Below are 12575 nucleotides of genomic sequence, written 5' to 3'. Positions count from 1 at the left end.
GTATTTAGTATATTGCCTTTCACAATCTTGAAATATCCTGAAGCACTTCACTGCTAATGAAATGTTTTCACTGTTGTAATGTACTTGTCATGGATACAGAAAATAATATACATTCATCAATGCCATTTTATTATCAGCTGGTATGAGGTGGTTTGCAATTATGATATAATTATTTTTAATAACATGATACTTTTTTTAAATATCAAAGCTCTCTAAGTGACCAGAACAAGACTATATAAAATTTCAATCACTGGGTCAAGCACCTCTGAATGGGGCTTGATGGAGAGGGGTTGTGGAATATTTATAAAGGAGAAATTCTTATTACTTGAAAATCTCAAATAGAGATGAATGAGTGAATTCCTTTAGTAATGATCCATTGATATTTTGCTAGAAGTATTTTGTAGTGTCACGTTCAAAGTTAGACAAAACATCTGAAGTTGGGTAATGCTGTATTTCAGTTCTGTTAAAGGGGAACATTGTGTATTAGATTATAACTGATGAATATTTTATAGCTTTTGGTGGTTATTTGTTTCTAAGCGGACTGTAGTTGTATTGAAATGGACAAGATCCATTCGAGTAAAATAACAACGTTTTGTTTATATTTTTAAAAATGTAGTAACCTCTAACTGCCCAATTTTAGCATGCAACTCTTATAATTAGGAAATACATGTGCCTCTTCAGGGTGCATATGGTGCAACTTTAGTCATTTGATGTGTTTTTAAGAATTCAGAAATTGTTGCCACATGGTCGGTTAATCTATTCTCTCAATTTTGAATCTCAACATTGCAGAATTACAAAAGGGGCAATTGTGGCATAGTGCTAATGTCATTAGATAATGTCCAGAGCATTTGACTCATGTTTTAGGGACTCAACAGAATTTCAATTGCAGATTAATTTGTAATTGATTAATGCTTAGTGGCTTTTTTTGTTGGTTAAGTATACTTATTTGCTTCAAATAAATTCAATTTCTAAATTTAGAATTAAACATGAGACTGTTGATGGTGACCATGAAATTATCATAGTGTTCTAAAAACCCATCTGGTTCACAAACTTCTTCCTCTGTGTAAAAAAAAGTAATCAACAATTTTTATCTAATATATATAACTACATATAACTACAGGTCCACAGTGATGTTGTTGGCTGTTTATTGTGGCAAGCCACTTAGATCAAGGGACATTAGAGATGGGGAACAAATGCTGCCCTTGTCAGAAACATCCACATCACTTGAGTATTTTCAAAATTTTGATTCAGTTGCTGATGCGTGTAAGACTGCAGCTCAAAATCACTAATACTTTATGGCATGAAGTAACAATCCCATGGTGACATTGGGTCAAACTTTGTGGACAGTCCCATTCATTACATTCACCACTAATCACTGTTAATGCGTGATCATTGCTAGATTCACGTGGATATTAATTGTTTGAATATATACAGATGGAAGCGTCTGTGACACTGGATATGAGATAAGAGGGATAGGACTTAGTCAGTAAACATTCTCCACAAGAAAAAGATATTTGTCTCTGTTTCAACCTGACCAACTGGCTTAGAATGTATTTGCATCACACTGAACCTTAGAAAGACATGGTGCCTTCTGCAGGGAAGTCTGAAACCTTTGTGAAACAGGCAATTTGCAACTCCTTAAGTAACGAAATTGAAGAATTTTAAACAAGCTGTGTAAATTCTGAGCCAGAAAATAAGTTTGACTGGTTCATTTAGCACAATAAGTGAATAGAGAAGAAAAAAAAAGTTTTTAAGAGATGTAAAAGGTAACAAAAATATTTTCTTTGCAAATATGTTGGGATATAAAAAATCTAAACCAAAGAACCGCAGATGCTGAAGATCTAAAACAAAACAAATTGCTGGGGAAAGTCAGCAGGTCTAGCTGCATCTGTGGGAAGAAAGCAATGGTAATGTTTCAATTCTGGTGACTACTAAGATAAATTGGAGATACTGTAGACGTTTTGTCACTTTCCAGTGTATGTTCTCGGGAATCGGTCTTTTTATTCATACATCTGTGTATCCGAAAAGGACAAATATGAGAACCCTTAAACCAGTGTGGATAGTTGTGTTCAGTACAAGTAATAGTACGCACAGGAATTAGGAGCAGTGCAATCAGCCCTTGAGCCCTGATCTGCCATTTAGTAAGATATGACTGATAATTAACCAGAGTTCAAACTTGCTCAACATCAAAAAGTAACATTCTTTGACTAAAATCTCTCAGCAAAAAAAAATTTGTATTTAAGTTGAGCTTCTGTTTTCTATAACTTATTTTTTAAACTTGGTAAGAAATGTTTCATCGATTCTACCTGCCTAAAGACAACACATCTAGTAGTATTGCATTCAGAAGTCAAGTTTTAATTCTCGTAAATCTTGTCTTTCCCCCCCCCCCCCCCCAAAATCCCCCAATTCTCCCAGTTGGTATCACTCTTTGGAAACCTAAAACATCCAATATCAATTGAAGTGGTTGTTTTTAACATGTGTGTCCAATGCCACTATTTTATGAAGGTATCACAACTAAATATCACCCTACCTCCATCCTATGTCTACATGGGCACATTAACCAATGATCTTTCCTAGAACCTAATTAGAGGAAATCTAGCTGATTTCTTGAACTCAGTGATGGTGACGTTAATTAGCACTTTGGTAGTTGGTCTTTTCTATTATCAAATCTCATTTTGTCAACTTTTTGTCTTGTACTCTATTTGTAAAGAGTTTGTTTCAATAATTCCTGTATAGTGTTGGTCTAGTTTGTTTTCTCTATGAAGAATAAAATTTTGTCATTTTGTTTGAAGTAGCCTCTTGTGAATACTGCTCAGTGACTAACCTCCTTAAAAACCAAAAAGAATAAAACTTTTCCAGCCAGATTTCACTCTTAAGATCTGACTTTCCCAATATTGGCATCAACTGGGATCATAATGATATCCATATAAAATCAGGCATAAAAACAATGTCATAAGATGTTGTATATCAGGCTTGATCGCATTAATTCAAATGAATATATTTTGTGTAGGCTTGAGTTCAGAATAGATGCAGTGACCTTTTAGAATTTCATTGTAAATTTCACTGCCCTAAATGGGGAAGGAAGGGTGGGATAATGCTCATCATGTTTATTCTAGCTACCAGCTTTGTTATCAGTTAACCAATTTGAGTTCTAAAATAACTGCAAAGAATAAATGTAATTTTCACGTCTTTTTATCTGATATCCAAAAATTATAATTTTTTTCTATAAAGATCCCACTTTGAAGGGATCCCACAGTTGCTTTGAGCAAGATTTTCAGTATTAGTTGTAGCATATAGGACCCAAGGAATGAAGGAAATGGTGTGAATGAAGGAAAGGAAAACGTGCCATGGAACTTGCTGTTACTTATGTAAATCAGTGCCTTTGTGCAACTTTATCCATTTACCTACTTTACAAGGTTAGCATACGAAGCTTATTGAATATACTCCTTTTGTGACTTAAGTTTGAGGTGTGGTAGCTGTAAAGTGCATAACTTGGTCCAATAAGTAACTTTGCACCAAACCATTCAAGACTTATAGTGTTAGGTTCTTTTCCTGAGGTTTCACACATGAGGTGCAATTTGCACACAGCAACTTCTGCAAACAGTTAAAGTTTATTCAACCCTGTACAAGCTAGGTGACCCGTTTGACACTCTTCACAAGCTTGCAGAGTCGAGTCAGAGACCCTGAACAAAGGAAACATATCCCCTTTTACAGGTCAGTTGGTAATGCTCACAGGTACTGCGGCCACTCCCCTGCCAATAATCACATATTACCCCAGGTACAGTGGTAGGATGAGGTCATCCTCTGAGTGTGAATGCCCTAATCCTGGGGAATCATTATGCTAACCATTTCCTGACTCAGTTATTGCCCAAGACAATGTAGGTGTTAGACGTCCTAGCATCAGGGCGGCCCTGCAAACAAGTTCTGGTTCCGCTATTTCCCCCAACAATGTAAGTGTGATATACTTCAGTATCGGGGAATGATCACGCAAACAAATTTGATTGGCTGGGGATGGCTATGAAAGCATTTCTGAATAGAAGGGATTGAATGAGGGTTTAATTTAATAATTGCAGTGAAATAGTAGTAAATGGCTGCCCAAATGAAGTGTGGATTACAATGGAGAGTCATCTACATTCTGCATACTATCTGTGCGACAAAATGTCCCCCCACCCTCTTCCAGAATGTTCAGCTTCTTGGAGAAAGATAGTACAGTTTAACCCTTAACATGACATTAATGTCCAGAGAGAGAGTACAATGTAATCAAAAATGAAGGCACATTCTTAGAAGTGGTTATGCATGTTCATAAACTGCATGTCTCAGCAAGGAAAGCTAGTAACTTGATTGTCGGCCGAGCTGTGGTTTATGCTTGGCATATCACTATATTAAAGGGCAAGAAATAGGTGCTTAAGCACCACCAGTGCCTGACGGTACCAATTAGATATACTGGACTACAACTCTCTTGAGAATGTTTTCCTGTTGACTACTTTGTATATACTGCTGGGAGTTTTAATTTGTTAAATGTTATGTAATCTGTGCTATACACCAGATGTTTTAAATTTACATGTTGGAAAAGTAAACAGTGAAAGATGCCATCTCTCTAGGTATTTATCTCATTATTTGATTGTGAAGCTCTATTTATATATTGAAATGTATATATCAAGCACATTTTGGTCAGTTCAGGATAATTTTAAACTGCATATTTACACTTTTTCTATTTTAAAATGGAATACTTTCTTCATTCCCCTGTATTTATGCGAATTCTTTGTTGAGTATGAACCCTGTGTTGATATGTTGCTGAGAAGGCAATTAGCCTATTTCTAAATCTCTCCTCCATCAGGCCCATTGAGTTTTAAGCCACTTTTCTCCATTAGATATTGGGTCTTTGTGTGTTATGGTGGCAATTGTGGTGTGTTATTGTGTGTTGATATCTTCCCCCTGACATTCACCCTCAGACTTTTGCATGTTACCCTGCACACCCCACCCAAGTGTCCATCCACACACATCTAAACTGGTAATTATTTAGCTGTGATCATTGACCCTAAATATTGGAGGAGGTTTAACATTAGGGCATCACAGTTGAGCTTTGTTCTATCCTTACAATATGATCATATAAATATGGATACAGGTTTGACCAGTTGTATCATTGTTTCTTAGTAGCTAAGATTGGCTAATCCAAGATGACTGTATCTCTGAACAGTCAGCCATTAATAAAACCTGGATTCATCTCTTTGGTTTTTCTTTGTTTAGTGCCTCAGCAAAACTTGCATTTTTCTTCCACTAAAACTTAAGTAGCACCAAATGTAAATTCTTGAATGTTTTGTGCATCCAGACAGAGACACACTTAGTTTTCAAATTGAAATATGGTATCTCTCTAGATATTTGTTAATCCAATTTTACTTTTAGATTAAACTTCAGCTTATTTGTACATGAAACTTAAATTTTATTTTTCAGTATCAGCTTTATATTGAACCCAGTGGCATGAATAGTCCAGTTGCTATGGAAACAGATGGTCCATTGATAGATGATATCCAGATGATCAGAAAGGCAGTAGAAGATCAAGCACCTCAGGTATAAGATGGCTACAAAATGATACTACTTTGCTGCTTATGAACATCATGGAAGAAATTTATATACAAGCCTCATGAGACTCTAAATTGATCACTGTTGAATTATCAAATTTAATTCTTCTGTTTAACTTTGCAGATTCATTGTTCCATTTAAACGTTTTTCTCTTATAGAGTCATAGAGATGTACAGCATGGAAACAGAACCTTCGGTCCAACCCGTCCATGCTGACCAGATATCCCAACCCAATCTAGACCCACCTGCCAGCACCCGGCCCATATCCCTCCAAACCCTTCCTATTCATATACCCATCCAAATGCCTCATAAATGTTGCAATTGTACCAGCCTCCACCACTTCCTCTGGCAGCTCATTCCATACATGTACCACCTTCTGTGTGAAAAAGTTACCCCTTAGCTCTCATTTATATCTTTCCCCTCTCACCCTAAACCTATGCCCTCTAGTTCTGGACTCCTCGCCCCCAGGGAAAAGACTTTGCCTATTTACCCTATCCATGCCCCTCATAATCTTGTAAACCTCTATAAGGTCACCCCTCAGCCTCCGACGCTCCAGGGAAAACAGCCTTGGCCTGTTCAGCCTCTCCCTATAGCTCAAATCCTCCGACCCTGGCAACATCCTTGTAAATCTTTTCTGAACCCTTTCAAGTTTCACAACATTCTTCCAATAGGAAGGAGACCAGAATTGCATGCAATATTCCAACAGTGGCCTAACCAATGTCCTGTACAGCTGCAACATGACCTCCCAACTCCTGTACTCAATACTCTGACCAATAAAGGAAAGCATACCAAACGTTGCCTTCACTATCCTATCGACCTACGACTCCACTTTCAAGGAGCTATGAACCTGCACTCCAAGGTCTCTTTGTTCAGCAACACTCCCTAGGACCTTACTATTAAGTGTATAAGTCCTGCTAAGATTTGCTTTCCCAAAATAACAGCACCTCGCATTTATCTGAACTAACACCATCTGCCACTTCTCAGCCCATTGGCCTATCTGGTCCAGATCCTGTTGTAATCTGAGGTAACCCATTTCGCTGTCCACTACACCTCCAATTTTGGTGTCATCTGCAAATTTACTAACTGTATCTCTTATGCTCACATCCAAATCATTTATGTAAATGACAAAATTTAGACGGCCCAGCACCGATCCTTGTGGCACTCCACTAGCCACAGGCCTCCAGTCTGAAAAACAACCCTTCACCACCACCCTCTGTCTTCTACCTTTGAGCCAGTTCTGTATCCAAATGGCTAGTTCTCCCTGTATTCCGCTAGATCTAACCTTGCTAATTAGTCTCCCACGGGGTATGATAGTGTAAATTTAAAATAATGAAGGTGTTGTATCCTATTAAAAAAAATTGCAGAAAGGTTTTGAGCAGAAAGGTTTATTTTTATTGAATCCATTTGGCCCTACATGGGATCTTGCCACAAGTGGATAAAAATAGAATTTGCTCTGTGTACAAAAAGCATTAGGTCTAGGGCAGGAGTAGGTCATTCAGCCCCTCAAGCCTGTTTCCTCTAATTAATACAATGGTGACCGATCTCATCTCAGCTTCAACTCCACTTTCCTGCCCACAACCCTTTACCCATTGCTAATTAAAAATGTGTCTGTCTGCTTCTTAAATTTGTGTACTGGCATCCATCATGCTCTAGTAGTGAATTCCACAGCTTTACAACTCTTTGAAAGAAGTCATTCTTCCTCCTGTCTGTCTTTTAAATCTGCGACCCCTTAGTCTAAAACTATGACCTCTTGTTCTAGATTGTATCGCACTTTACAGTCCCTTTTTGCATCTTGTATACCTCAATTAGATCTCGCCTCATCCTTTTAAACTCTCACAAGTATACACCTAACTGCTGAATCTCTCCTTGTAAGACAGACTTTTCATCTCTGAAATTTAATGAACTTGGAACTGCCTCTAATGCAATTGCACCTTTCCTCAAGTAAGCTGGCCAAAACCATATACCATACTCTGGATGTGTCTCACCAATGTCTTGAACCATTGCACTAACACTTCCCGACTTTCTTTCTCCATTCTTTTGACAACCAGTACCAAAATTCCATTTGCCCTAATGAACTGAGTTTCATTATCTGCCTACTAGCTTTCTACGTCTCTTGCACAAGGATACCCAGATTCTTCTGTAGTGAAGCATGTATGAAGTTCTCTCCATTTCAATACTAAGTTGCCTTTTTATTCCAACCAAAGTTGATAACATCTCTCTTATCTACATTAAACTCCATCTGCAAACTGGTTGCTCATTCATCTGGGCATTTGTAAATTTCTTAATTCTTCATTGCAAATTACTATCTCACCTGTTTGGGTGTCAACTGCAAATTTGACTGTAGTACTTTCTATCGTTGCATCCAAGTCATTAATATAGATTGTAAATAGCTGAGGCTTGAACTCTGTGGCACCAGGTTAGTTATATCTTGCAAGCCATAAAAATATCCATTTATCTTGACTCTGCTTGGCTAATCCTGTATCCAAGCTAACACATTGCCTCTTATTATAGTCATACAGCAGAGAAACAGACCTTTCGGTCCAACTCATCCATGCTGACCAAGTTTCCCAAACTAAGCTAGTTCCATTTGCCTGCATTTGGCCAATATCCCTCTAAACCTTTGTTATTCATGTACCTTTCCAAATGTCTTTTAAATGTTGTAACAGTTCTTGCATCTACCACTTCCTCTGACTGGTCATTTTGTGTATTACCTTGTGTATTAACCTCTTATTACTTGTGTATTAACTTCTGGAAGTCCAAATATACTACATGTGCAGGAGCCCCCTTATCTGCTTTGTTTGTAATATCTTTGAAGAACTCTAGCAAATTAGTGAAACATGATTTACCCTTAAAACCAATCTAATGCTGTGGATCATGTTTTGACTTTCCAAATGTCCCATTACTACTCCCTTAATAATGGATTCCAACAATTTCTCAAAGACAGATAGTAAACTAAATGCTCTGTAACGTCCTACTTTCTGCCTCACTCCCTTTTTGAATAGGCGTTAACATTTTTCCAATCCACTCCCTATCTTTGCTGCCATGTCTTTTAATAATCTTAGGTGGTCTTGACAGGTAGCTCAAACAATACAACATGGGGTATTGTGCTTTCTACAGTCTACAACATTAAGTTTGTGATGTCCAGAGAACCATTGAGTTACAAAAATTTGTATGGCATTTATCTTTTTATTGAACCTATATTTGAAAATAAATGGGATAGTGAGTCTAAATGTCTTCCTCAGAAAAACAATCTCAAACATATGTTTTACATATGTTAAAATAGTTACTATCTTGGTAAACATTGCTTTTAAATCAACATGGTATAAATACTTACTCCCTTTAAAATTAAATTACTGAGAGCAGAAAATTCTGGAAATATTCAGCAGGTTAGGCAGCATCTGTGAAGAGAGAATAGTTTACATTTCAGATTGATAATCTTTCCATCATTTAAAGCAGAAATGTAAAGTTTAAAAAATTGTTTTCAAATCAAAATCTAAAGTTATTTTGTTGCAGCTATTATTAACATTACTTTTCTGCAGGCACAGAAAGATCTTCGAAAGGATCGTCCACTTGTGCGCCGCAAGTCGGAACTGCCTCAGGATATCTACACCGTGAAAGCCTTGGAATCACATCGCCGGGCTGAAGAAATTATATCTGCTCATGATGGGCATTAGGCTATTTCGACAGAAGAATATTGTATAAAGCTGTTCTCTGAACTTGGTCTATTGTAGAAGCTATTATGCTTTGTGCCATACCAATCAGCTATACATTTAAGTCAATGCTTTCTTGAATCCAGTTTGTAGGCAATAACTTTACCACATATGAAGTCAAGTCTGGGTAGTTCAAACAATGGTACATAGGGTATTGTGCTTTCTACAATCTGTTTTTAAAAAAAATGGAGCTAAATTTGAGAGTCGTCATGTCCACAGAGCCATTGTATAAAGTTTGTTTAGCATTTATATTTATCCTTTTATTTACATCTGTATTTGAAAATAAATGGGATAATGAGTCTAAATTTCTTCCTGAGAAGTCACAGACTGTGTTTTTAGTACTAAAACCAATTTTCTGCATTGAATGTATTCAAGCCAGGATACGATTGCATCCAAAAATATATTAGTATAAATGTAAATGTCAACAGTTGCTGGACTCATTTTAAACATCTTGCACTAAATCTGACTATTTAAAAGAAGGAACCCTCCTGATTTTTAAAGTAAACTATATTAACGTACTACATGAAAAAAAAATCATTTTGGGGATATTAAAAATATTGACATGATTTTTATCCGTACAATAGTATCACATCATTTGAAACACAGGATTTCAACTTTAGATAAATTGCGAACTTGAAATTCTAAGTCTGATCTAATTCCCCATTAATATATAAAATAACTATTGATTCCTGCTGGATTGGTTAAGATCTAAACTTTTTATTTAGGTACTTTGGCGTTTTGTTTTTTGTAAAGTTTGTCAAAGTTCTCTACATGTCTGTCTTCATGTATGTTACACAAAATGATTATTAACAGTTCTGATAGAACTCTTCAATGTCCTGAATTGGCTGAGGCAAGAATTCTCAGGGTTTGCTATTTTAATCCATTCCTCGTGTATTAATGTTCTTGAGTAACTTTCCTGGTATTTTTATAATCTGTCTTGCCAGTTTACTGGTCTACTTTATGAAATTGTTCTGCCTCAAAACTAAGAACTTTGAGATCCTTTGTAGAGAATGGATCTGGAAAATTGTCACTCTCATAATCTCATGCTCACCAGATTTCAAGAATGAAAAATGTCACACATACTTTAATGTGTATTAGATTTTACAACACCCATTAGAATGAGGCTATGATGGGCTAGGCATGTGAAACACCAAGATATATATGTCTGTTGTAAGCTGTGTGAAATAGCTGAATATGATTAGTGATCAGAAACTGGTCAGATAAAAAAAACAGAAGTGTGCGCGTATGTTATCGAAACTCTTGTTTGATCAAGCTTATGTAACTTTAGCATCAAGTTTTGGAAATGGTTATAATCTATCGCTGATCATCAGATTTGTGTTGCAAAATGGTGCATGTAAAATATCTGCAAATACCATTCAGTTAAATTATCTTCTCAACTGTTCTGTTTACCTTGCTTTAATATTTTATTCTGAGCCGAGAATGCTAAAGGAATTTTAAAATTGTAGAGGTATTCAGGGCTATAAAGAAAAAACATCAAAATTTGGAAGTTCTCCCAGCAGAAACTTATTCAAATTTCAGAAAGCAATTCCTGTTTAACTTGAAATGTGAATGCTAAAATAATCTCTCTCAAGCATGTTGGAAAATCTATTTTGTTTTACATGTTTTTTCTTCTCAACAGTTGTCATGGAAGTCTGCCCCTAATAACCTTCCTTTTCGAACATTTGGGTGCTTTTACTATGTGGCATCTTCCATGCTTTTGCTGTGTTTCATTTACATACCATTGTTTGAACTTCCATCTTGCTTATGAGTAGTTTATCTCTCATATTCATTGGTTTTGGGTGTTCAGTATGTTTGTGTGAGGTGTTCAAGAAGGATTGTAATTTTATTTTGGCCACTAGCAAGTGTATATTGTTTGTATACAGTTTAGAATATGATCCTATCTTTAGCAGTTTCCCTTATTTTAACTTGCCTATTGATCAAGATTGACGTTCACCAAATTACAACTTTGAATTACCTTTTTTCTGTTGGAATGACTGAGAGAGTTTTCATATGAATGTATTGTATTGAAAAGGGTCGGTCCTATCTGGCTTAATTGGATGCTGTGCAGGTGGGTGTGGTCATTTTCACCTCCTTGGGCTGTTACTAAAATAGTATTGTAAATAAAAGCAAAACATAGCAGATGCTGGAGATCTGAAATAAAATCAGTGTGCTGGAAAAACTCAGCAGGAGTGGCAGAATCTGTGGAGAGTGTAACAGAGTTCCAAAGAGGAGTAATTTCGAAATGTTAATTTTGTTTCTTTCTCAACAGATGCTACCATACTTACTGAGTTTCTGCAGCACTAAATTTTTATTATAGTGCTAGTTACTGTGCAGAACATTGAGATTTGTTGTCAATTCATTAATTACAGAATTTAATTCAAAACTAAATGATTACTTGGTAAAGGGTATGTAGAATCTAGAATACTGACATAATTTTGTCATCTTGAGAGTATCTTTTGATCATTCTGTAGATGAGCCAGCACAAAATGGATACCCTAGAAGCAGCGTGTGAACAGTTTGATATGTTACAGAAATTCTTAAATGTCTAAAGAAAAGGTAATTCGAAAGCTTGATCTGGTGCCTGTATTTCTTTAAAAGCAGCTTTCTGATTGACATCTTTTAAGTTCATTTGTATTTGCTTTTTTAAAAAAAAGCCCTGTACAAGAAGAATGTCCAGTTATATGACAAGTGACCTTTAGTGTGATACCTACATAAATGGCTTCATTTTAATATTGTACATATGTTGTACTTTGTTTTAAGTAGTGTAATATCTAATAAAGTAGATTTCATATTTTGTACAAAATGGTCTTATGTACAGAATAAAACTTCCTAGTAACTACAAAAGTTGGTAAATGGCACAGATATTTTTCTTTCAAACAATTTGCCATGAGTAAAAATTTTGAAAGTCAACAATTTGAGTTTATTCAAACTCAGTATGTTTTTTTGATTTTAACCCACTTTTATCCAGTTTGGAATTTTAGAATACCTTTACAGTTACAGAATTAAAATAACATTAATTTTATCTATTAAAGTCTGTAAACTAGAGTGACCAATGTTCAGTTGGTTTCTGCTTACTATTTCATTTAAGCTATGTAACTGTGGATTTAACATTCCAGTAGTACGTTGCATCACAATTTCAACTTCTGGTGAAAACATTCTGGGCTTATGTTTGTCACATTTTTTGTTTCAAATTTACTGTTTATTGTATATTCCTTTTATCATTTTGGAGCTTTTAAGTTGAGCAAACAAAACTAAGTTGGACAAATGTTGGCTAAAAAGTAGAAGA

The 12575-nt window shown here is 35.9% G+C and overlaps 1 protein-coding gene across 7 annotated transcripts in view; it reads left to right on the top strand.

Moving 5' to 3' along the window:
* ppp2r5ca (protein phosphatase 2, regulatory subunit B', gamma a) overlaps positions 1-12133 on the top strand; it is a 179917-nt gene extending 167784 nt beyond the window's left edge. For all 7 annotated transcript variants that reach the window (XM_072568494.1, XM_072568495.1, XM_072568493.1 and 4 more), the window contains 2 exons: positions 5452-5568; positions 9119-12133. In XM_072568494.1, the coding sequence (XP_072424595.1) occupies positions 5452-5568; positions 9119-9253 (252 nt within the window). In that variant the 3' untranslated portion in view covers positions 9254-12133. The remainder of the gene's footprint in view (positions 1-5451; positions 5569-9118) is intronic.
* The last annotated feature ends 442 nt before the right edge of the window (positions 12134-12575 follow it).

This window comes from Chiloscyllium punctatum, chromosome 4 (assembly GCF_047496795.1).
Source record: "Chiloscyllium punctatum isolate Juve2018m chromosome 4, sChiPun1.3, whole genome shotgun sequence".
Lineage (NCBI taxonomy): Eukaryota > Metazoa > Chordata > Chondrichthyes > Orectolobiformes > Hemiscylliidae > Chiloscyllium > Chiloscyllium punctatum.
This window is presented reverse-complemented; position numbering and strand designations above follow the sequence as displayed.